We start from the raw sequence: 27,606 nt of genomic DNA, 5'->3' as shown, positions 1-27,606 counted from the left end.
ATTTGAGTTAAAAGACGGATCGGGGATTAGCTGAGAGAATATGTATAAGATGAGAGCCAAATAACAGTATAATGGCACTAAAAAGCAATCTTCGCAGCTAACGTTTAAAAAAATTTAACAATTTTTGTGGTACACACTTTTGTCGTATCACTGCTGCGATCGTAACAAATTTCACTTCATGAACCGCTCCCTCAAGATTCGGTCTTAATCATAATAGACGTTTCTTTTCCAACTTGGCAACATGACCTAAGTTTTTAAGCGTAAAAGTATTCACAGCTGAATCCAAATTTCTTCAAATTAAACTCAGCAAAAAATTGAGCGCTGAATAATTGTCATTAAAAAGTAGAGAATTTGGCTTCCACCATCTTTACCAGTTTTCGTGCCTAAATTATGTTAAGATGAAATGCGTTCAGCTCAAAAATTTGGTGGAGACTGTATGCAATGACAATTTCTTGAACATGGAGGCTCGTTAATGTGCATTTGCACATGATGTTCCGACCTCACCTCATCTACATTTTTGACTTAATTGTGAACCAAACGAAGAGAATCAAAAATAGATGTTTGAGTTTAAAAAATTCGTTGCACACTAAAACTACTGAGAGAATTTTATAACGCTATGCCTCATTAAAGCGCTCACAAAACGCCATTGAAAGACTACGAGAAAAACAAACGGCAAAAAAATCGTTATCTAAAATTAAAAGCACCTAGTAACAACGACAAAAAGCAATCAGATAAAACCTTAACTACACAAATTTTCTTAACAACACAGCAAATGGAACTTTTGCTAAATGATACTAGGTAAAAAGTCGACAAAAAAATAAATTATGAGGAAAAATTCAAAAATCAATCAGTAATTTTTAGGCCAAATAGTTTCAAACGCCTTATCACTAGCTTCAAAAGTCTTATCAAAAGCCATTAGCTTTTAACAAATTAAATTTTGATAAATGTACTAAAAAGTCATTGCGAAACCAATAGGACCTGTCGTTCGTTAGACCAATTCCTAGAAATTGGATGTATTGTGCCGTAAAAGTTATTTCGCTCACACTAAGCGAAACAGATTAGATCCCTTAATTTTTACATAACGAGTCGTTCATTTTATCACAATCTCCGATTTTTAATGAAAAAAAGGGCTGTTCAGATATCATAAAATAGGGTTTGAAAGTTTGGAAAAGGAAAACAGTTAGGCTAATCAATACAGTTCAACAAACTCAACAATGATTAACCAATTTTGTGAAAGTGAATGTAGCAGCGTAGATAGCGACAACACCAACTCAACTGGTCGAACGTCATCAAAAGCGAACAGTGCAGAAGGATACGAGTTAGACACTGTGCGATCCAAACCAATTTCATCGCCTGGAAATCAACATGTCCTGGAAATCAGCCAAGATCTTCTTGGAAGTGATTCGGAATTCGAATTTGAAGAGTCACTCGCAAAAATGTACAATTAAAAGAGCAGTCCATTGTTTTGATTTGAGTTAAAAGACGGATCGGGGATTAGCTGAGAGAATATGTATAAGATGAGAGCCAAATAACAGTATAATGGCACTAAAAAGCAATCTTCGCAGCTAACGTTTAAAAAAATTTAACAATTTTTGTGGTACACACTTTTGTCGTATCACTGCTGCGATCGTAACAAATTTCACTTCATGAACCGCTCCCTCAAGATTCGGTCTTAATCATAATAGACGTTTCTTTTTCAACTTGGCAACATGACCTAAGTTTTTAAGCGTAAAAGTATTCACAGCTGAATCCAAATTTCTTCAAATTAAACTCAGCAAAAAATTGAGCGCTGAATAATTGTCATTAAAAATTAGAGAATTTGGCTTCCACCATCTTTACCAGTTTTCGTGCCTAAATTATGTTAAGATGAAATGCGTTCAGCTCAAAATTTTGGTGGAGACTGTATGCAATGACAATTTCTTGAACATGGAGGCTCGTTAATGTGCATTTGCACATGATGTTCCGACCTCACATCATCTACATTTTTGACTTAATTGTGAACCAAACGAAGAGAATCAAAAATAGATGTTTGAGTTTAAAAATTCGTTGCACACTAAAACTACTGAGAGAATTTTATAACGCTATGCCTCATTAAAGCGCTCACAAAAACGGCCATTGAAAGACTACGAGAAAAAACAAAGGGCAAAAAATCGATATCTAAAATTAAATGCACCTAGTAACAACGTCAAAAAGCAATCAGATAAAACCTTAACTACACAAATTTTCTTAACAACACAGCAAATGGAACTTTTGCTAAATGAGACTAGGTAAAAAGTCGACAAAAAAATAAATTATGAGGAAAAATTCGAAAATCAATCAGTAATTTTTAGGCCAAATAATTTCAAACGCCTTATCACTAGCATCAAAAGTCTTATCAAAAGCCATTAGCTTTTAACAAATTAAATTTTGATAAATGTACTAAAAAGTCATTGCGAAACCAATAGGACCTGTCGTTCGTTAGACCAATTCCTAGAAACGGACTAATGATGCAGAAAAACTCTAATTATTACAAAGAATTTGCGAAAACACAAAATATTGAAGCCGTTAAATTCATTAGCTATTTTCTGAATGCTTCAGTTATTATACTACTTCGGCTACAATTATACTGAAAGATTACGTAAGTGCAATCGCGCTCATTTGAAATTCGTTGGGGTCTGTTATTCCACGAATTTGTTCAAAGAAGAGAAAAGGAACTACAATTAATGCCTACTCAGAAAACATTTATGAAAAAGAATATTGTCCAGCAAACAAAACGTCAGTTACAACAAAATATCATTATACACGTCAATTTTTGATTACAACGAGCAGGATGGAACCTCAAAATAAAGAGAGTAGAAACAAATTGACGAAAAGAACGACAAACCTGAAAAGTTTTTAAAAATGTTTGAAAACGAACAGTAAAATAAACTTTAGGAGTATTTGCTATAAACTGACTGCATAGAGTAACCTAATTTAATCAATTTTCACATGGAAGCTTATGAAACTTTTCAACACTTTCCGCTACATCAAGAATAAAAAAGTATAACTTCAAAAAAATAACAAATAACAAATATACTAAAAACACAGAACTTTTGAGAAAACGCGTAGTATCAACAGCATTAAACTCAATAGCTTCCAACAGAAAACAGTCAAAACGCTAAGTTTTGCCCTGATGGGATTGCATTTATATTTGTTGTTTAAAAGTCAACAATAAGACATAACAATAAGTCCTTTGATTATGAAAACAACTACAAATAAAAGCAAGAACTAAAAATTCGCTAGAAAAGTGCGGAACAAAAGTCTCAAAGCCATTTAAATCATTTGTTTTTCTCTGAAAATGTTGTCTATGATCCACTGATTGTCTCCTTTGATCCAATGGAAACTATCAATGTAAGAATAATGAAAAAAATTTCAAAAGGAACCAAGATTATGAAAAAAAAGTTTAAAAAATTATACGAAAACACGTGGCATGGAATTCATAAAATCACTAGTTAGATGATAAAAACCCTTAACCTGAATTATTTTGGCGTAATAGAGAGGAAGGGAGTCCTGTTATTACTGAGATTGACTTACAGCTCACAAAAATAATTATAACATCGGTTGAATTTCAAAAAAACTTTCGATTTTTTGTGTGTGTCAACGGCCCTTAGCTGTCCACTCAAAGCACGAAAAATGTTTACTTGAAACTCATTAGGAAACCAATGCGGTTGTATTCAAAGACTCTATGCCAAAGGATTACAAAAATTTATTAAAATCTCAAAAAGAAAATCAAAATTTCGCTAAAAATCACGAAAACTAGGAGTCGAAGTAAAAAAAAATGAGCGATTTCTGGACAACAAGTTTTTTGTTCCTTGGGAATCTTTTGACTGTGAATGAGGTCTGTCATTAACGGAACCTCGATTTGAAGAGTTACTAGTGTCTAAGTGACCTTGAAAAATACGAAAATTTTATCGTTAACTTCCCTATGATTCTAGAACTAGCCATTTTTGTCGTCTCTGGGCTATTAGGAACACAATGTGGAAACCTTTTGCAGCGTTTAACATAATTTTGAATTAATATTTCTGAGGAAATTTCAATTTGAACAAAAATTACGCTAAAACTGATCAAGATCATGCCAAATAACCCATGTTCAAATAAAACTTTAAACATCGAAAACTCCTCGAACAAAAAAAGCGAAAAATGAAAAAATCTTTTTAATTCCTTATTCTACACTGGACTGGCTTTCTAATGATAGCACTCACAATTCTCTACGATGAATATATCGATCGGCCAAAATTGATTGAACAAAAAAATTTGAGCGTATAGTCCGCCGCCACAAGTTGGGACGGAAAATTCATTTTCAATTTTCTCCACCGCATATGTTAATTATTGAATTGGAAAACTTATTCAAAACAACTTGTAGTTTCATAATAGAGTCGATTTTTGTCATTTTTTCCCGCGTAATCGATTGCATTTGGCCTCAACCTTTTGTGAAATTCTTTATCAATTGTTTCAGATATCTTTGAAATAACAAAATTTCTTGCGAGCAGATAAATGACTAGGTGTTAATCATCAATTAGTCTTTTGACCCGCTATTAGTAATCTCAGGGACTTTTATCTTACTAAATACCTATTATATTTTTTCATTTCTTTAATTATTTCGTTACAAATTTATCGCAAAATACAGTGGCAATTGTGTGTATAGAAACTTGCTTTAAAAAATTTCTTTAGTAACTAAGGCTCTTGGTTTTAAACTGCTTTTGAAAATGCTACTAATGCTTCTGCACACAAATCACTCAATGACCATTTATGCCCGTTATGAATTCACCCGCCTAAGTTTATTAATAGTTCATTTCTGTTAAATTGGGATAAAAATGTTTTTTTTTTCGCATGGTATTTTCTTGCGATCTCTACGCTAAATAGTTTTTGCGCAATCTTTTTCGATTAGTTAACCAATTTTTTGGGTTACCCAATTGTTTAGATGAAACAATAAGTGGACTATAGCGCTTAACTTAAGACGAAGCAATTTGTCTACTGGTTAACATCTGGTCAACAAGAAATCTATTCCAATTTTCTTGAATTTGGACAGCTCTCTTTTCTCTGAGACGGTCCTGCTCCAATATGGTGTACAGCTTCGAAGAAGGACCATCTGATATACTGTTTGAACTCTTCTCCAAAGGCAAATCAAAGACAGTTAACATTGACTACGTTCTAGCGGTGTGTTTGCTTTACCAGAAATATTATCTGTTTATTTGATTAGTTTGTTTATACTTAAATTAGTACTTAAACCACAGGAAAGGAGTTATCAGAATCTGACTTTGATGATTTGTAGATTTGCTGGAGTTTGAACTGAAGTTGCGTCAAATTTAAAAAAAAATCTTCATATTGGGCGAAAGGGGCTAATTTGTTGGTAGTTAGACTATCGAGACCTGCTTTTTCCAACAATCTTGATAACGTATCATAAATATTAATAATTCTTGACAAATCTTCATTTTTTTGCTTGAATCACTTGCCATGTCTCGTAGATACTTCTTTCCTTATATACTCTTGCAATGATCTTGCATACATTAGCTTATTTGTTTGTCAATGTAACAGGGTCAAAATGTTGTTGCTGTTGTATTAGTTTTTATACACTATATATTTTATAATACGGCTGTTCTTTCACTTCATCAATTATGTTGATGTTACGTGAATGGTAGAGTGCATATCTAAACCACTTGTAAAAACAGAAAAAACAGCTCACTCACGACAACAGAGTTAGAAGAGTGAATAACAGAAAAAAGAAACTCCAGTCTGACCCACTATTTATAATTCATATCACTTGCAGATGTCACCGACAGTTTTTGGCCGGATCGAAGTAATCCTACGTCGAAGAAGCCATTGACTATATGTGACACTTTGTTCTTCATCTCCCATAGAGTTGAAGAACAAAGTCTATGGAAGTTCTTGAATTCAGACAACCTTGATTAATGTCAAAACTTCTCATTTCAGTTCAGTTTTTTGAAATGAGTTTTTGTTTGAATTTGATTATATCCTAATGAAAAAATGTGCCTCGTAAAACCGCAAATTGATATGGGCATCTAGAAAGTATTTGGTTTAGGAGTTGAGACGGACTGGTCTGCGTGAAGATGATCCACGTTTGAAGGACACTGTGAATGCTTTCCTGGAATTCAAACGGAAGAACTGGTCTGCGTGAAGATGAATGTAGAATTTTGTATTTTTGTCGTTAGAAGGCTTCTAGTTGGGGACTGGCTAGCGCCCAAAACTCTATCAAAATTCCGAAAGATTTGTTTGGTAGTTCCTCTTGTTGTAGGGAGTGTACTGTGTTGTCCCCAAAAATTGTTGCTCTATCGGCTGCTTGAAAACTTCACTCTGGATAATTGAATTAATAATCAAAATATGTAATACCAGCAACAAGTAATGTTATAGCCAGAGACAGTTAATTGAGTAAATTCAACAATCAAAAGGAATTTTTCTATCAAAACTAATTAATGGTCCACACTAAATCAAACCAATTCAATCACTCTCTCCGCAAGTATCCACAAATCCTTCACTCTACTTCTTTTCACCGATAACTGAAATAAGTTCTGCCTCCCAGTAGCTATGTTACTGGCCAAAAACTTATAATCTTCGCAACCAACAATTTTGAAAAACGTTGCAGTTTCTCTCACTGCAACTGCCAAACTATGTTCTTTCGCAAAGAACTCACTAAACAACTACAATTTTCTCACTCTGAGAAACAACTGCTCCACTTGAGCTTTCTCTCTCTCACAGTTTTGACTAACAAACTGCTGTGTCTCAGCCTCGTAAGTCTTTCTCTCAGACTTGCTCTCTCGCGTCTGATGGTTTTTCTTGTTCTTAAGGGTACTCAACCTTATCAGTTTTTTATCAGCAAAACGTAACGTGTCGTTTCTTTTCGAACATTTTGACCTAACGTATCAGCGTATTAGTGGGCGTAGAATTTTGTCTATGCGCTGTAGTTTATCTAAAGTAAATGTTTGCTTAAGATGACCGGAATTTTGTGAACAACTCGCTTTGATAAGTTCAAGATGCAACAAAACTTATGTTTCATGTTCAACAGTTCTTATACAAGTACATACACTCTGTTTTATCCTTTTTCATGTTGCTTAAATTTCCCTGATTTAAACCAAGAATACGTTTGCTCCCCTGTGGTTCTGAGAAAATTGTGTTTTAATGATCTCTCAATTATTTAAAAATCAGGGAAAACATAGTTCTTTCTGCCTTTTTCTTTGTTTACTTTAAAGGCTAAAAAGGCAGTTTCAGGTACCGAAAAAAGCCCGTTGTTTTTCTCAATGTGTAAGGAATTGTCCTGGGAGTGATGAGTTAAAATTTCATGGTGATCGGACTTGAGGAAGTAGGGTTTTCAGGACTTGCGGGGGGGTCGCAAAAATATGGACGCTTGGTTTTGCAAATTTTGAGTTTCTCTCTATCAGAAATTCCTTCAAACAGCCATTGTGCTCTTTTGGACTTATCAATCTATTCTCTAGAACACTTCAGGGCAATAATTAGTCCCATCTCATACATTGAACTCACTTCATAACTCGTTTTTTCCACCAAAAATTCTCTTTTGCAAATGTTTAGACCTTTTCAACCTCTAATACTTTAGTTACCGCTTTTTCTTGACAACAATGATTTCCTACAATGTGTATTTACCAAACCGATAGTAGTGTTACTTTTTCCGAGCTCTGATTTTAACTAGACACTTTGATTTAACCGTAAATCCCCTGATGAATTCAAACTGACTGACAAAATTTGAATATAAGAACTCAAACCAATAAATGCGTTAGTTCCCAAGATCTCTTCCAATTTTCTCCTACAAATACAAAACACTGTTGAAATGATACTCTCACTAATTCTTCTAAAATGGGGTTACCGGGCTTGGATTCAAAACAGTATTGCAATAAAAATCTAACACTTTTCAAATCGTTTTATTTTCCTTTTCATTTCTTCATGCGTGTCCCTTCAACCATCTTTTTATTTTACTTAATTTTAATGTGGATTCCAGCCTGTTTGATTTTTGTGCAGAAAAGCCGAACACTTGCTGAATTACACCATAAAAGTATCAGTTTTTAACGATTAAAAGTCTCTTTTCCACAATTCGAAAAACAAAATATTGGTAAGTTCTTTTTCTTTCACATACAATTTGGTTTGTTTTTTCACACAGTATAGTTTGTGACAACAACTTTACCTCTCTGACTTTAATTGGTCTTCCCCATGCTGTGGGTAACTGTTGGAGGCTAACAAACATGTTTTTCGTGGGAAAAATACAATAAATTTGGCCGACAAATTCTTCAAAGCATTCCTTTTGTTTTTCTCCCTCCTTTAGCAGTAATTTGTCCTTGTTAACATACCTATTATATACTTCCTGAAAACACTAAGCAGTAACCCCAAACTTGTAGTTCCTTATAGGTAATAAATACTCGCGTTTATCATACCAAAATGGCTATTAGAGGATGCATTTTTGGGAATTCGGGGAATTTATTTTTTAAATTATCATTGCTTTTGCCAAGCCGTTCCATTTTTTTTCCTGGTGTTTCCATACTTAGTTTCTTCCGTTTAATGACCTCTGAGTTTGATTCCGACTATTTCTGACAACTTGATCACTTTGCAAAGCTAATTGTGTTTTGTTTACACAAGATTTCACACCGACTTCATGTGTGCTTCTTTTGTTTACTTATCAAATACGCTCAACATAAACTTCGAAACTTTGCGAATTAATTACTATTTCAAACGCCAAGTTTCTCTCTTAACTAGGGGTTAAGGACCCATGATTTATCAATTCCACACTCCTCCCTTCTAGACTATTATTCTCCCGAATAATAAAAAATTCGTTGGTCATTGAGTACTAGCACACTTTTTTTAGCACAGAGCATTTTTTTTCAGAAACTTAGTTAACATCCGTTAGTGTGAACCAATTAAAAAGAGCTCCAACAAATGAAAATTAGAAAATGCCCAGAGCACCATTTACTGATTAAATAATAACTAGAAGATATAAGCATGATCATATATATGAGTCATCAGTCAGCCAATTCTTTATAAGGAAAGAACACTGGCCGAAAAAAAGCTCAAAATCAAAATCAGTCTGATGAAAACAACTCTAACTCTGTCTAATCTTAATCTAATTCTGAGCATTGCAATTAAACTGGCCATCCTTTTCCAATGGTTTTGTCATTTAGAGCATATGCACTTCTTTCTTAATAGCAGATATGTTCATCCAATTATGAGCTTCTATTATAAGGTATGGCGTATTAACTCACAGTCATAAGAGCAGCATCGTGAGATCAGAATAAATAGCTCTCACATAAGACAGTTCAACTTTACCGATTTTGTCAACGCTTCTTTCTTCCTCCGATGCTTGAAGGGATGACCGCCTCCATTCTCATTCTTCGACCTTTTCTTTCGTTTGCACCAGACTCCCCTGGACAACTGATTCTTCAAATTCAATCTGTTCCACTGCTCCTTCCGGCTGACTCTTTGTTTTCCAAAGAACAGCCCGCACAACTTAGGGTACTCTAATTCCAGACCTCTCTGATCGTCCTTCGCCCTCAACAAGTTCGGAGAAGAACTATACGACACCTCCCTCCTATATTGTATTATCTCTTCTTGGCTGGATACGCCTCTCGTCAACCGATTCCGGTTAGCGCCTATTGCTTTCTTGACTTCAAAATCAGAGGACTGCTCCCGTTCATTATCTTGCTTCGAATAAGAACTCTCGAAATTTACTGGCACTACATTCTCTCCAGAATCGAATGCACAATCCTTTTTTCCGTCTTTCTGAAATTTCAGCCCCAGATCATTTTCCCTTGAAAGCGACACTGACTTGTCGTCACCAAACTTTCCCTTCTGGATTTGCAACACTTCACAATCTGATTCGCTAGTTGAATATTTTCGGAATAAGATTTCTTCTGGAGTAGAAATACTGCCTTGCCCCAACATCAGTGACTGCTCAACTGCGCTTCTTTCAAACTGATTGCTCTGAGGAGTCCCATCATTGGCAGCATAGGAGAAACTCAGTTCCAACTTTTTCTCATCCGACTGGAGTAATTGAGTCTCCGAGCTTAACGAACATTTTTTCTTGCGATCTGGCTCTTCCAACTTCATCTGAACTAAACCACAAACCACATCACCCGAGCCATCACCACTTCCATCTTGCTCATTAATGAAGGCGTCAGACTTTACTAATTCTTCAGCAGTTGAATGTTCAAGAACATCACCAAAAACTGATTCATCAGCCACTGCAATTTCTGCATCGAAGCTCCGATTCTCCAACACTTTGAAATTTTCAGGCGCTAGCTGCTGACGCAAAGTTTCAAAAACAAGTTCATCTTCCTGTATAGTATCACCGCTGCCTCCAACAGTTGCGTTTCTTTTTGAGTCCTCGTTTTCAAATTTGTCTTTTTCATCAACTTCGTTTTCTCTACAATTCTCGGAGAAAAAATTTCCGCCTGATTTCGCGGCTGTAGTCGATTTTTCTTCTTTGCTTTCTTCTAGAAATCCATCCGAGTTTGCTTTTGCAGCCTTGCTACCACAACTTTTAGTCGCTTCGCGATCGGCACCGTCTGTTGGGAAAGATACAAAACTCCCATGTAATTTCTCAAAGTTATCCTCAGACGTTCGGGTCAAACTAATGTGGTCAAAGTGCTGCGACCCAGTACTGACTATACCCTGGCGCGAAATATTAGCAATCAAAATTCCACTAAAAATATTTTCTGCTGCTGTGGCCAATTCACCTTTTTGAGCAACACTAAAATGCGGCATAGCTGTTTCTCCAACATCTATCCATTTACCAAAGTACGGCATGCAAGGACCGGACGTGATGTATTCAGAGGCTATCAACCCTTTAGAGCACTGTTTTCCAACTGTCAATCCATTTTTGGTAGTCAACTCAAGCGATTTAGAGTTAATATGCCGCTCACAAATGTTTTGAAAGACCACATCGTCGTCCATGCATTCAAATTTGTTTTCATCGTCGCTATCGAAGAAGCTGTCGTCATCGCTAAAATCGTCTTCACTTAAATGTGCATCAGCCTCCAGCTTACTGTCATTAATTTCCTCGAGTGCTTCGCTTCTCAATTCTACAATATTCATGTTTTTACCAATGTCCCACCGCGCAATACATCGATCCATCATTTCCTTGAACCGTTCATCTTCAGATTTAGTCTTTGTCGTAATCTGCTCCTCCGTTTCTCCGTCAGAACCAAAATTTCGACTGCCCCCAATGACGTTTGAATCAGCAACAGTCTCCACACCGGACGAATTGTCAGTCAACTCTGTAGTCCTGCCTTGATTTCCGACTCTGACAATCGGCTTCTCGTCAAGCACTGCTTTTACTCCGAAACCTACAGCTTTTATGGCAGACCAACGTTTAGTTGAAGAAATCTTTGCTGTCTTTTCGTACATCACTGATTTGACAATAATATCCGTTTTAACTTGAACGTCTTTCATTTTGTCTGATTTTGGAGTCCGCTCTTGGAGCGGTAACTCCTCTCTGTCAACAACGTCACTTGGAAAAACTGGTCTGTCAATTTCATACTTTAAAGCTGCTTTCTCGTATTCCTTTTTCTCTATCAAGTATCTCTCAAACGCGTCCTCATAAAATTGTGGGTTATTGGACAATCTCAGATCAAAGAAGTACAAAGTTTCTTGAAGAGTCCAGGCACGATTTCTTTGATCGGTTTTCCAAATTGCACGCGGCAAATAATTTAAAGCATCAAGAGACCAACCACACAACTTGTCTGGTAGAAACCTCTTCACCTCTCCTTCTGACCACATGAAAACTTCACAAGCATCTAAATAATACTCACGCCAGTCCTCCCAAACTTCATATCCAGGCGAAGGAAACTGTTTTATTAATCCGAAACCTGACATTGTTATCCGAAATGCTTCACTCTGAATGCTCCTCTGAGGCTTCAATTTCTGCTGCTATTCTATTCGGCTCTTCTTCTCGTCTCTGTCTGAGTAAGCTCCTCAATCTATCTGCTCGGGTGCTTCCACCACTACGCTGAGTTAGGATCCTCGTCCCGAGAAAAATCACTGACTGTCTTCCAAAATTACCCTCTCCTGGAAATATCTGTCTCTGTTGCTCAAATTCTCTCGATCTCCTCCGTTCCACAAAACTTGTAATCTCGTTCTGACTATCGTTAACGTGTTCCTTGACTTGCTTTGCGTCGGAAGACGCCAGCTTTGAGCACTTGTTGCAAGTCTATCAGAACTCTCTCTTCACACTCGTATTCAAATCTTCTGAATAACTGACTTTTTAACAAGAGAGCCCACCCAGGAGCGCCACTGTAGAATTTTGTATTTTTGTCGTTAGAAGGCTTCTAGTTGGGGACTGGCTAGCGCCCAAAACTCTATCAAAATTCCGAAAGATTTGTTTGGTAGTTCCTCTTGTTGTAGGGAGTGTACTGTGTTGTCCCCAAAAATTGTTGCTCTATCGGCTGCTTGAAAACTTCACTCTGGATAATTGAATTAATAATCAAAATATGTAATACCAGCAACAAGTAATGTTATAGCCAGAGACAGTTAATTGAGTAAATTCAACAATCAAAAGGAATTTTTCTATCAAAACTAATTAATGGTCCACACTAAATCAAACCAATTCAATCACTCTCTCCGCAAGTATCCACAAATCCTTCACTCTACTTCTTTTCACCGATAACTGAAATAAGTTCTGCCTCCCAGTAGCTATGTTACTGGCCAAAAACTTATAATCTTCGCAACCAACAATTTTGAAAAACGTTGCAGTTTCTCTCACTGCAACTGCCAAACTATGTTCTTTCGCAAAGAACTCACTAAACAACTACAATTTTCTCACTCTGAGAAACAACTGCTCCACTTGAGCTTTCTCTCTCTCACAGTTTTGACTAACAAACTGCTGTGTCTCAGCCTCGTAAGTCTTTCTCTCAGACTTGCTCTCTCGCGTCTGATGGTTTTTCTTGTTCTTAAGGGTACTCAACCTTATCAGTTTTTTATCAGCAAAACGTAACGTGTCGTTTCTTTTCGAACATTTTGACCTAACGTATCAGCGTATTAGTGGGCGTAGAATTTTGTCTATGCGCTGTAGTTTATCTAAAGTAAATGTTTGCTTAAGATGACCGGAATTTTGTGAACAACTCGCTTTGATAAGTTCAAGATGCAACAAAACTTATGTTTCATGTTCAACAGTTCTTATACAAGTACATACACTCTGTTTTATCCTTTTTCATGTTGCTTAAATTTCCCTGATTTAAACCAAGAATACGTTTGCTCCCCTGTGGTTCTGAGAAAATTGTGTTTTAATGATCTCTCAATTATTTAAAAATGAGGGAAAACATAGTTCTTTCTGCCTTTTTCTTTGTTTACTTTAAAGGCTAAAAAGGCAGTTTCAGGTACCGAAAAAAGCCCGTTGTTTTTCTCAATGTGTAAGGAATTGTCCTGGGAGTGATGAGTTAAAATTTCATGGTGATCGGACTTGAGGAAGTAGGGTTTTCAGGACTTGCGGGGGGGTCGCAAAAATATGGACGCTTGGTTTTGCAAATTTTGAGTTTCTCTCTATCAGAAATTCCTTCAAACAGCCATTGTGCTCTTTTGGACTTATCAATCTATTCTCTAGAACACTTCAGGGCAATAATTAGTCCCATCTCATACATTGAACTCACTTCATAACTCGTTTTTTCCACCAAAAATTCTCTTTTGCAAATGTTTAGACCTTTTCAACCTCTAATACTTTAGTTACCGCTTTTTCTTGACAACAATGATTTCCTACAATGTGTATTTACCAAACCGATAGTAGTGTTACTTTTTCCGAGCTCTGATTTTAATTAGACACTTTGATTTAACCGTAAATCCCCTGATGAATTCAAACTGACTGACAAAATTTGAATATAAGAACTCAAACCAATAAATGCGTTAGTTCCCAAGATCTCTTCCAATTTTCTCCTACAAATACAAAACACTGTTGAAATGATACTCTCACTAATTCTTCTAAAATGGGGTTACCGGGCTTGGATTCAAAACAGTATTGCAATAAAAATCTAACACTTTTCAAATCGTTTTATTTTCCTTTTCATTTCTTCATGCGTGTCCCTTCAACCATCTTTTTATTTTACTTAATTTTAATGTGGATTCCAGCCTGTTTGATTTTTGTGCAGAAAAGCCGAACACTTGCTGAATTACACCATAAAAGTATCAGTTTTTAACGATTAAAAGTCTCTTTTCCACAATTCGAAAAACAAAATATTGGTAAGTTCTTTTTCTTTCACATACAATTTGGTTTGTTTTTTCACACAGTATAGTTTGTGACAACAACTTTACCTCTCTGACTTTAATTGGTCTTCCCCATGCTGTGGGTAACTGTTGGAGGCTAACAAACATGTTTTTCGTGGGAAAAATACAATAAATTTGGCCGACAAATTCTTCAAAGCATTCCTTTTGTTTTTCTCCCTCCTTTAGCAGTAATTTGTCCTTGTTAACATACCTAATATATACTTCCTGAAAACACTAAGCAGTAACCCCAAACTTGTAGTTACTTATAGGTAATAAATACTCGCGTTTATCATACCAAAATGGCTATTAGAGGATGCATTTTTGGGAATTCGGGGAATTTATTTTTTAAATTATCATTGCTTTTGCCAAGCCGTTCCATTTTTTTTCCTGGTGTTTCCATACTTAGTTTCTTCCGTTTAATGACCTCTGAGTTTGATTCCGACTATTTCTGACAACTTGATCACTTTGCAAAGCTAATTGTGTTTTGTTTACACAAGATTTCACACCGACTTCATGTGTGCTTCTTTTGTTTACTTATCAAATACGCTCAACATAAACTTCGAAACTTTGCAAATTAATTACTATTTCAAACGCCAAGTTTCTCTCTTAACTAGGGGTTAAGGACCCATGATTTATCAATTCCACACCTACGTCGAAGAAGCCATTGACTATATGTGACACTTTGTTCTTCATCTCCCATAGAGTTGAAGAACAAAGTCTATGGAAGTTCTTGAATTCAGACAACCTTGATTAATGTCAAAACTTCTCATTTCAGTTCAGTTTTTTGAAATGAGTTTTTGTTTGAATTTGATTATATCCTAATGAAAAAATGTGCCTCGTAAAACCGCAAATTGATATGGGCATCTAGAAAGTATTTGGTTTAGGAGTTGAGACGGACTGGTCTGCGTGAAGATGATCCACGTTTGAAGGACACTGTGAATGCTTTCCTGGAATTCAAACGGAAGAACCACACAAGCAACATTCCATCCGAAGAATTCAGAAAGTAAGGAGCCTTTCTTTGACCTCCCAGAACTGTGCCAATTACAATAAAACTTGCTACAGAGAATTGTTAAAATCTTATAATTAATAAAAGTTTATGACTTTAGCCTGGCCCGTTGCAAATAACTGTAAAAAGAGCAGCAGGTAAAAAAAAATTCTTCCCCTCAACCCCCACCCCACCCTACCATCCCCTCCCAATGAAACCCGTTTGTAATACCTTAAATGGAAATAGCTCTGACAACTGAATGCCTAGATGCGTTTCCATGAACATTGTGATGTTGAGTCGGGCATTTGGATCAGAACTGACGATCAAGGACTTTGAGAACTTCTGCTGTGACGTCAGCACTATATTCGAAGGATGTAGCAAGAACACTGAAGGACAGGTAATTGTTGTTCGTTAAATGACATTTTATACAAAGGCCGGAATACCCAATTTAGGTTCAATTGGGCATTCTGTTGGTCATCGTGAGGTTCAATAGTTCGGTTTCCAATTAGCAAATATATAACGCTCCACATTAGGTGACAACTATTAATTATAATTAATTAACTTTTACGTGCAAACAATTTCACTGAGTCTAAAATTACCAGTTTTGTTTTTTTACTTAAGATCGAATTAAGATTCAAAATTTTCTCAAATATCGAGGCATGCATAAATAAACATGTGCAATTTTTTTTTACCGAATTTTGTTTTCTCTAAATGATATCTTTTACGGATATTTAATCAGACCGTGACAATATATATTGTCGCCGTCTGATTTGAGATATAGAGTAACTGAAAACCGCCATGCCATGTTTAAACAGGGAAAATACAAAAGTTTATCGATTTTGGATTACGAGCTCAAATTACTCAATGTGAGAAATTTATGTGACAGTCAATTTGAATTAGCTCTACTTCTGTGGTTTTATTTAATCTTCTAATAAATCTCAGGGAAAGTTGTGCTACACTAACAGAATTGAGAAAGTCAATCAATTAAATAACCTTGAAAAGAGAAGAGCAGAGTTAGTATGAAGCATGTGTCTTGGTAGAGCAATAAAAATTAAATATTCAACAAACCGGGTCACCCATCATACAACTTTCTTTGATTCCGTACTAGGCCATATATGATTTGTATGATTTCTTGATAGTCATGCAAAGATCGCACAAAAATTAAAATTTTCTCTTAAAATACTTTGCTCAATATGTTCTAAGCTACTGATACGTAAAAAATCGCTCAAGGATACCGCTCAATTTTTTTTCTTTGAAATCATACTAGATCATATATGATTTGCATGATTTCTTAGAACTAATACAGGGACCATACAAAAAATTTAAAAAATGCGTCAATTTTGAAAATTAAACCATAATTGGCCTTTGAATTTGGATCACATTTCTTTGATTTTGTACTAGGTCATATATGATTTCTTTGATTTCATACTAGGTTCATACATGATTTCTTTTATTTCGTACAAGGATCATAAATTTTTTTCAGCACGAATCCACGTTTCAAGAAAGGATCATGTATGTATCCTTTGACTTCAAACAAGGCCATATATGAAAACTTGGATTTCAATCACGGATCATATATGATTTCTTTAGTCTCGTAGAATGATCGTACTAAGAAATCAAGTATGGACAGTTGAAACATATGATTCCTTGTATGAAATCAAAGAAACTTCAACCCGGGATGTAAGATGAGTGCATTAAAGAAATTAATCAATATATTGCACATTTTAAAACTCTGTTAACATTTTGGCGTAATGGCTCTCAAATAATTTGCACGAATCTATAAAATCTACATATCTAATTATAAATGTTGCAAACATTAAAAAACAAATTTGATAGCCGAAGGAGAATTTGATGGCTGAAAAGGTGCGCAGATAAAATTCCCAATGTCTTATTGACTTTTTTGGCCATATCAGAAAATTTTGACCGAATGACAATTATTTTAAAAGCCGTGCATTCATGGTCTTGACGCAAATTTTTTTACACCTAATATTTTGGGGGTCTTCTCCATTTTAACAACGACGCAGGTTAATGTTCGTATAAAGCATAGCATCCCATTATCGTCGACATGCCTTAATAGGGGGTTTTCACGGGTAAGACGCAGAAGTTTAAAAACTTTTATCTCCAAAAAATCAAATTGAAAAAGTATTATTCAAATTCTGCTTTGAAGTTCATAGCAGTAATCAATGGGGCAATTTTGGTCTTTACCATATTACAGAAGGTGCAACTATTGGTCCGTTATCAATTTTGATAATTGGCTTCTCTTCAATAACGTACCAATTGAGCTCGCCAGCAAACGGTTATTCTGGAGTGCACTTAGTCAAATGACGTCCAGATTGAGTTCCGGCTTTCACCATTGAAGGCTGCCACTTGAGAGGGTACTCTAGAATGAATGTGCTATAAGTCAATTTCTTATTGTTCAATTAACACAAGATTTGAACTGATCCGGGGCTAATTTTCGAAAAACTGGTTTCTACTAAATTTAATATTGAGAAGAGAAAAGTATTGCATATATGCCATTCTGTTGCTGACACTTTAGGTTTTGCTTTGAACAACCCATATGAATTAGCTTCTTTTGATGCTCCTCAAATTTATGGAATTTCGAAATCTTTTCTGTGTTGCTTCAGAATGCTTCTTACATTCCACAGCTGTCGAAGATGAACAAAAACTACTGGGGTGTCTCTATATGTTCAATTGATGGCCAAAGGTAGATTGTCAAATTCTTAAAAATTAACACCAATTATCTTTTAACTTAAATATTTGAACTTAGATAGGGAAAAAGTTTGTACCAACTATATAACCCTAAAAACATAATTGAAATCATGAAAAAACGTGAAAAGTCAGATAAGTTGTGTTCGAGCAAAATTGATCTTCTACAGAAGATTCTGTGGAAGAATTAGGTTACATGTCTGTGTTTTCAGGTGTTTACAGTTTTCTTAGAATTTAGAAAAGCAAGTCTTTTTTATTGTCTTGGCATAAACTACAATTTATTATAATAAATTGTAGTTTATGCCAAGACAATAAAAAGACTTTCTTTTCTAAATTCTAAGAAAACTAAGCACCTGTAAACACCGACATGTAACCTAATTCTTCCACAGAATCTTCTGTAGAAGATCAATTTTGCTCGGTTGCTCCGTTTTGTCTTGTCGCAAGACCGGCAAAATTAGCACTTTAATTTTTTGAAAGTTTCCAATCTTTCTTAATTTTTTTACTCCTGTTCTTAATTTTTCTTCACGTTTTGACTGTTCAAGTAAAATTCTCCGGAAACGGAAAGCAACTTTCAAAATTTTCAGGGCAAGTTTCGGTGACTGTTCAGTGCCATTCACAATCCAGTCTGTGAGTAAGCCACTAACCTATGCAGTAGTAGCAACTGATCATGGCTCCGATTTAGTTCACAAGTATGTTGGGTTTGAACCCAGTGGCAGGACATTCAACGAAATCACCCTCGATTCCAAAAGTTAGTCTAATGTCATTTTTTCTTCTATATTAGTAATTATTCTAGTTTTCATAATCTAAAATTATCCTTTTAAATATGAGGTTAAGCTCTCGGGTTTGTTGCAATTTTATGCGCATATTCGTCCATTTATGCGCAGAAATTAGACTGACATCTCCACTTGGGCTTTGAGAAAATTTGCGCGTTGGATATTTACTAATTGTTCGTTGTTTAGACCGTCCTCACAACCCAATGATCAACTCTGGTGCCATAATCACTACTTCTCTCATCCAGCCCAACAAATCTTTGTCTGAAAAGTTTGAATATGTAAGTTAATTTCCAGATTGATGTCTCATAACCACAACACCTCTATGCTCACACCATTTGGTTCGCTCATGGGGGTATAGTGCGACCCAAATTGTGGTATTACAACGCTTATACAACAATTATAGCGCGCCCACCGACCCGCCAGTCGGATATTCTTTTGCTTTGTATTCCAATTCGTCTAATTAACATACCATGGCATATTTTATTCCATTCAGTTTAACATAATATGCGCATACGTGGAAAGTTTTTGATTGGTAAATAAACCGCTCTAAATTCTATTCAAGAGTACTCCCACTTTTTGCAAAAGGGGGCATTTGTTGAAGATATCCCCCTTAAATTCAAATATATGTGGGAATAAAATGAGAGGGATTTTTGTTAATAAAGTTCAGGGGCGAAACTTCATTTATCTGCTGTAATGTAGTTTCGTCACACAGTAAGACAATAATTTGACTGGCCCGAAAGCAGAATCGTTTTTATAAAAAATTGTAAATTAATGAAACGAAGCAGAACAGCAACTTTTTCTTATTTCAGCATTGACGACATGACAAAGGTTATTTTACAAATGTTTTTTCTAAGTGTGCGATCTTAAACCCGCAGAAAAACTTGCGGAAAACCGCAGATTTTTTCTTTGGTAGTCAAAACATAATGAAGATTGCTATTCCTCTAATGGTAATTGGAAGACTATTGGCACTTTAATTTTAATTTAGATTAATTTATCGGTAAATGCGAATCAGTAAGGAAAATTTTTATTATCCCAAATAAGATCATTTATAGTTCCAAATTTGCCACAATATTTTCTTGATTATAGTATATCTGCTAAGTCGTTCATAATTTTGTATTATTGTTAAAATCATTTTATGGTTTTCATCCGGGAAGTAGAAAGTGTGTTTGTTTTGCAAGCTTAACTTGTTTCATTGGAATGTCTGTATACGGTTGGACTTATAGCATGTTGAACAGTGTATGGCTTAATTAGTACTTGTAGTAGGTAAAAAGGGCCCAAATAAATAAGCTTACTAGGTTTTTAGACGACTGCGTATATAACATATATAATGGTGTAACTTAGGCAATGTTTTTGGTAATACCTGCATTGCTGTAAAATTCTCTTTCACATTGAGTTTGACAAAAAAGGATTTATTTCCGTTTACTTTTAAACAATTCATTTTGCAAAAAAAAAAATTGTCCACGCAAAGAAATAATAGACCTCTTAGATGCCGTAGCTTAGAAGCTAAAATAATTGAAAATGACGATTCAGCTGCTTTCGTTGAGTACGAAAAAATTTGGACACCTAAGTCCTTGAGAAAAAAATGTTATTTTTTTTACTCTTGCACAAAAAGCGTTATAGCAGTTTCGTGCTGTCGAACTTCCCTAAACCTCATTTACTATGTTGAACTTCATACATCACATGCATTGACCTAAATAATCGTTTGTCTGATACTTTTTACGATCGAACAAGTATCAGCTCTTTCTCAAAGATAAAAGTGAATTCTGATTTTTCTCAAAATTTTTCTGCAAAATTTTGATCCAAAAGCGAATGGAGTTCACAATTTGGTGGAAATTTGCAAAGGTGTTTGATCAATTTCAAATTATTTTTGGCTTTTAATTTGTTTCATAAAGCAAGAAAAGTCTTTTTTTATTGTGCTACAACCCCATGTCTTTTTACGTGATCTTGCCTATTACTTAATTGCTAAGAATTTCATAGGTTCATTTTCTGAAAAATGTCAAATATGTGCTTGGGATTTTTGATTAACTCGTATAATGTTTCTCAATGTAGCGCATCGTTATCATTCTTGCCTCAAAGACTTCAATCGAGAACTTAAATGACCAAAAACATTTTCTCATTTACTTTTTTATCCAACTTTGAAGACATCCTCACTAGAATTTGAAGAATAAGAATAGCTTAATGCTTTTTTTTTCAAAATTGTAAAGTTTTGAGATCTTTTCTAGTCCCACCGTCAGGAGAAACTTACCTCTTCAATAATGATATCCCAACACTTTCATCAGGGTAATTATTATTTGTATAGGCTAATCTACTCCTACCACTGTTTAGAATGAGCAAATAAATAATTGTAAACGCAAGTAAAATATTAGTAAGTTCAACCAGTTTTATGAAGAACATAGTTCCAGTTTCAAGAAGTGGAGCGAAAAAGCGGGTGGTTTTCCTGTGTGAAATTTTTTCGCTCTAATTTTAAAGCGGAATGAGAAAACGGTGTTTGAACAAAAATCCGCTTTCTCGCTAGTGGTTTTTTGTTCACATGCGGCAATTTCATTTTGATTTTTAATGTTTTTTCGATTTTTTGGATCGGATTTTTTTTCTAAATGGTCTTCTCAATCCATTCATAGTCCTTTTTAGGTCTAGTTTTCTGTTTAGTCAATGAAAATTCTCTGAATTGTACGTCAGGACTTGTCCTGCTTTGTTTTTGTTTTTTTTAATTTTTGTAAGATGTTTTCACACTTTTTTTCATGACTTCTGAGCCTTCAAAACGGGATAAACAGGTAAAGCTCAGCGGGCATCAAGTACTTGGAGTGGTGAAGCTACTGGGAAGGCCGTAATTCAAGGTTAAATGGTTACTTTTAGGAGTTTTAGAGCCCAAAATGTTGCAATTTTTCGCATTTTTTTGTCATTTTAAGGATTTTTATTGGACCGGTCTGAAATTGAGGCTTGTAAAAGTAGATAAAGGTCTTTTGCAAGATGTAATTACTTTTTATGGCCATTTTAAGAGTTATATGTTTTGCTACTCCAAACAAAAACACCCAAATTTTTACTAATTTCCATAATTTTTTTCATGTTTTTTGATTTTTTTTTGAGTTTTTTAGCCCTAAGTTTCGGGGAACCTCATCTAGGGTTTGATAATGAAGAACTGCACAGTTTCTAGTGGTAATGGAATGGTTTTCAACTTTTTAACTTTACGAATTCTAACAATTATTTTGATAAAATTTGCATTTTTCTTCCAATTTTCTGACTTTCATTGTCAATATTTGAGTTTTCTAGCCCCAGGGGGCAAGAAACCTCATCTAGGTTTTGCTAATATTTTACAGAAATCTTTTTATTGCCCTTGAAATGGTTTTCAACATTTTATTATCACCATTTTTACCAACATTTTTTAAATAAAACTTGCAATTTTTAAAAATTTTTGTCATTTATTAGGTTTCTCTAACCTGAACGGCCAAGGAATCTCCTCTAGGTTTTGATAATATGTTACTGCATGGTTTCTAGTGGCAATGGAGAATGCGTTTCAAGATTGTAATATTAAAACTTTTAGCGATTTTTAAGTTGCAATTTTTTTTAAGTTTCTGAAAATTTAGTATTTTTCCCCAGTACCTCACGCAAAAAAAAAGACTTCTGAACACACTTATGGAACTTTAAATTTTGTGAAAATTTACTAGTTAAAGATCAATAGTGTGCATCTAAGTAGTGCCAAACTTATATGCCCTAAATCTTGAGTATTAGTCTAGAGTTTTTGATTTCGAATATCAGTTTTGAAAAAGCTCTTTTAGGGCTTTTTCCTTATAGACCGTATGTGTCATAAAAATGACAGTCCGAATCTAACCAAAAAAGTCTAGTGGTCTATTAAAGGAGTGATGGTCAATCTGTCTATCTTATTTCTTTAGTTGTTTCATTTCATGGAAGGCCACAAGCGTCAATCGCGGCTACTTTCCGGCAATCTGCCGTCTATGTTTATATTTTTGTAGATTTTTGACAAGTTTAAAGAGTTGGCTGCGGGTGTTGGTCACGTGGGCTTCAACAATTCAGTATTCCTGAGTGAAAAGAGCACTGCGTGGAGGAACTTCGCCCTTGGTTACTTCATGAAGGAACACGGATGTTACCCACCTGGAACTGACCTTATGGAAACTCTGGATTTGTATTTCCAGGTTGGCTACTCTATCGTTTCGAGTTACATCACGAATTGCGTACGAAAATATTGTAGCTGAGGATCTTTTCCGTTTGTGCCCCCCCCTTTTCTGTTTAGTCAACGAAAATTCTTTGAATTGTACGTCAGGACTTGTCCTGCTTTGTTTTTTTTAATTTTTTTAAGATGTTTTCACACTTTTTTTCATGACTTCTGAGCCTTCAAAACGGGATAAACAGGTAAAGCTCAGCGGGCATCAAGTTTCATTAGAGTCCCTTAGTCTTTTATAGTAGTCCTTCAAGTACTTGGAGTGGTGAAGCTACTGGGAAGGCCGTAATTCAAGGTTAAATGGTTACTTTTAGGAGTTTTTGAGCCCAAAATGTTACAATTTTTCGCATTTTTTTGTCATGTTTAGGATTTTTATTGGATCGGTCTGAAATTGAGGCTTGTAAAAGTAGATAAAGGTCTTTTGCAAGACGTAATCACTTTGTATGGCTATTTTAAGAGTTATATGTTTTGCTACTCCAAACAAAAACACCCAAATTTCTACTAATTTCCATAATTTTTTTCATGTTTTTTGATTTTTATCACTTCCAATTGCTGTTCGATGTATCTCGTCCCAAAAGAAAACAAAGTCTGTGAACTCAAAGTACAAAATGAGGGCAAAACAGATTAGGTGCAATTTTTAGTCTTGAAACCATTAAATTTTTCTAATCAAATAGTTAACTAAAAAAAAGGGTAATCGATGTCATAAATGTCTGCGAAAAATTTTAATTTGTGTTTTCGGTTTTACAACATTTTGTTTCAAGTCTCTCATTTTCTTTTTTCCTCTAGTAGAAACAAAATATGAGATACTTTGAATAGCAAAATTCTAAAATTTCCAAAGCAAGTCCCCATCTGATCCTTGGTCTGCTATTGAACACAAGTTAATAGCACAAGGCTATATCAGAATGTAAGGACGCTTTATGTCAAAAACTTTTTAAGTTTCATTTTGAAACTAAATATTTTTCTTCATTTAATTTGAAGCTGTTCACTTGATTTAAAAATTTTTTTGAGTAGGTCTTATTTCTATCTCCACTAATTCAAACATGTTTAGCATGAGCTTGGCAAGGTTATTATTCATGATTAATTATTTTTCTTATCAAGGCTATCAAGTTTTTTTTCACTCGGCTGTTATATTTTAGTTGCCCTCTATTAAACTTTGGAGCAGTTGCTGTACCCATAAATTATTATGCACACTTAAGCGATTTAAGTTTTCGAGTGAAGTTTACAGAATGGATTTCATAATTCTTGCTTCATATAAAATGCTCGCTTTAAGAATTTCAATCGCTCTTTTGTGGCAGTTTATGGAAAGAAATCTTTGAGCAAAAGTGCGTTGCACTTGATTTTATTTCAAGATGCTAAATCCTAGCAGTGGTCAAAAAAAGCTCTAAATAGAGCATATCAAGCTATTATCAAGTACAAGAAAAGTGAGCATTTTCACCCAAAAATTTTTGAGAATGCACATATTGACTGCTTTTAATTTGCCTTTTGTTTGAAAAACGAAAGTTGATATTGGTACTTAAAGAGTTTCTTTACTTGTTTGTGTTCTGCGATGCAAAGGAGATGACAATCGTTTCCTCATTTCATCACAAAACATTTAATTAACAATCATAGGTAGTAATTTTTGAGTGATGACTCTAGTAACATCAAAACGGGAAAATTTTTGAAGAAGTGCTATACTTTCAGGTTGTCAAATTTTATCACAATGATTTCAAAGTGATCGCAAGAATATTTGTTGATACCATTTGGATCATTATTGGCGTGAAAATAACATTAAAACAATGGAAAAACAGCAATAATTGAAAATAGACCTGAAGTTGAAACAGTACCGGAAAGCAATAAGGCTGTTATAGCATTTGATAGCTGTACGTATTATTAGTTGTCAACGTATTTAATGGTTTTTGCTTTTAAAGTTATCGATTATATGGAGATGTTTGATCATAAAAACAACAAATTTTTTAAGTCATGTCCTTATTTTACTTTTGATGAGAAATGTACTAATTTTATTTCCGCATGTTAACCAAGGGTTCTTTTTGTTCTTTATTTTTCCGTGACGAGTTGATTTATCATCAGTGCATAGTTCTCAAGTTTGGCTTTCTGGACAAAAAACAATATAATATCCGATGAAAACCTTTCCCAAAGCCTGCTCTATAGATTTTCTCCGTACTTTTATTTTTTATGTCGTTGTTTTGCTATCAAGAAGAGCAAACTGTTAACTACTCCAGCTTTGACTGTAGATAAACAAGTTACACATAGACTTGCAACTGAACGAACTCTATTTATCGATTAACCGGGTGAATAGATTATGAAAAATTAAATCAAGATTAATCAGAAGTAGTTATCAAAACTTTGCGACACCGCGACTACTTTCTGTCGAAATTTTTTTTCTTAAAGACAAATGTTCTTTTAGATGCACTGTTGAGTCAAGGGACACAACTTAAAACCCAATTTGTCTCTAGAGGACAAAACTCCAATTTTCTTAGAAAAACAGCAGTCATCTTCGAAAATTTTCAAAAATCAAGGCTGGTATGTATGGTTTAGGTCTCGTCACGCGGAGATTTTTCAAATTGTGTTTAGCTTCGCAGTACTTGAAATCTTGGTCATTGATTTATCACGTTCATAATTTTTGTATAATATTTTTAATGCAATTGTTTGAACGTCCCGTTCCGTTTTTGTTTCTTAAATTATATTGTATACTTGAATGTTGGGTTTTTTATACTGTTCTCAAGATCAAGGATATTAGAAATTTTGAAAACAAAAACAAATATGAGATTCGCACCTGCGTGTAGCACTATCCGCTTTTGAGGATCTTGTTGATATCAGTAATTTTGTCGCTTCTACTAAGTCTGCCCCTGTTTTGTCTATTTTTCCCATTATTGGTATGCAAGGTTTTTGATACCTCGTTTATTTACTCCAAGATGAGATTTTTATCGAAATTTAGAATAAAAATTAGTCTAATTTCGTTTTTAAAGTTTTTTCATGAAATAACATTTCAGTAAATGTTTTTTGTAACATTAAATAAAGTTTTTCTCTTTCAGATAAGACAAAAATTTCAGAAACACGGACTTGTTTTTGTTTTTGGTTTTAACTTATTCAATTCTCTTGATTGAAACACTCTTCATTGACTTTCTGGCAACAGTCGAGCCAATATAAAAAACGTTTAGAAATTTGAAGTTTTTTTCAGTTGGGTTTGATTTTTCTGCTGATTTCTAAAATGTACTATGCGCTATGTTTTGTTTTATTTTGTAGTTCTAAGGCCACATTTCCAAGTAACTTTTTCGCTTAGATAATTCGCTGATAGCGCTCAATTTCAACTGTTTAATGGTTGGATCCCATTAAAAGTTTTGTTTATTTGCTTTGGAACACAGTTTGAAGCAATCATTGAAAACGTGTGTCTTTTCATGCAAAATTTTTGTTTGGCCGTTTTCCTAGTACATGCTTTCTAGTACACTTCTCGATTGACCTTTTACGCAGTGCAGCAGTTTTTTCATATTTAAGCCCCTGAGCGTCTGGATTTGATTCCAAAGTAAGACCCTACAAGAATGTTACATTTGTCATTACAGAACGCTCAATAGGGCAGACACTTGTAGGAATACTTCAATTATAACGGTGTATAATATAGATATCACCGCAGTCAAGGTATTAAGTATACACATGGTGTATACAACTACTACTACAAGACTGACTGAAGTCAGCCGTACAAGAATTACATATAAGAGAATAGAGTCGTCTCAGTCTCTGATTGGTTAGAGGTTTACATTTAGTATTTCATCTGCTACAATAAAATCTCTTCCTCATTATACACCCCCCAAACTTATTGGGATAAGAAACAACTGCAATTAACCTTATTACTTCTACAGGCTATATAGTCATGAGGCTCTTAAACGTAAAGAGAAGGTTTGGTAAGTATTGTTTTCTTTTTTTTCCCGTTCAGATCTGTTCGCTGGAGGTCACTTGTGAGACCCTGTCAATCATAGCTGCCACTCTGGCCAATGGAGGGGTGAATCCCCTGACTGAAAAGAGGATTCTAGATCCAGATGTCGTCAGAGACACTCTATCAATATGCTTCTCCTGTGGAATGTACGATTTCTCCGGCCAGTTCGCTTTCCAGGTCAGAAAAATGCAGCTAAGCTTATTTGTTTCAGTGACTATTTTCTCCCTCCGTAGCATAGTTTAACATCATCTGTAAGACGCATTTAGTTTACATTAAACATAATACTCTATAATAATAAGAGTGTAGACAAGAGTGCAAATACAGTGTAATTTTTAAGAAAAATACTCTCTGAAACTCTTTTCCGCAACTAAGTGGGGTATGGGCATTAAACCCCAGTTCCTGATATTTAGAGGTTGATTGAGGGTGAAAACTCGGAGCAGGTACAATGTTATTTGTAATGTTTTATTTCAGGTGGGAGTCCCAGCAAAGTCCGCTGTGAGTGGTGCGATCATAATCATAATTCCGAATGTCTGTGGCATCGCCTGTTTCTCCCCTCCTCTGGACAAGTGTGGCAACAGTGTCAGAGGAGTCGAATTCTGCACCGTTAGTCACGCTGAAGTGTTAGATTTTTCTCATTACAGCCCACTCCCCCCAGCCTAATGGTTTTATAAAGTAGAGCCATGCCCATTCCTGTAAATACGATCTTTAATTGTTTTATATTGCATTTTTGTTGTTGTTGTTTCAGAAACTGGTGTCTCAATATGGGTTCCACAACTTTGCACCGAAATCAAAGTATGAAGAAAAAGGCTCGAATCAG

At 35.0% G+C, this 27,606-nt stretch overlaps 1 protein-coding gene across 1 annotated transcript; it reads left to right on the top strand.

Annotated features, from left to right (window-relative positions):
* Positions 1–1,184: 1,184 nt before the first annotated feature.
* Positions 1,185–27,606, top strand: LOC142354960 (putative glutaminase 2; the record flags this gene model as incomplete). The annotated part of the gene is made up of 11 exons (XM_075407292.1): positions 1,185–1,438; positions 5,064–5,175; positions 15,108–15,226; positions 15,476–15,605; positions 17,833–17,912; positions 18,499–18,662; positions 18,874–18,965; positions 22,656–22,835; positions 26,790–26,966; positions 27,261–27,392; positions 27,535–27,606. Coding segments are annotated over exons 1-11 (1,482 nt in total), but the record flags the coding sequence as incomplete, so codon positions are not given.

The sequence above is a fragment of the Convolutriloba macropyga genome, unplaced genomic scaffold (genome assembly GCF_964194025.1).
Source record: "Convolutriloba macropyga unplaced genomic scaffold, txConMacr16.3 SCAFFOLD_1344, whole genome shotgun sequence".
NCBI lineage: Eukaryota > Metazoa > Xenacoelomorpha > Acoela > Convolutidae > Convolutriloba > Convolutriloba macropyga.
This window is presented reverse-complemented; position numbering and strand designations above follow the sequence as displayed.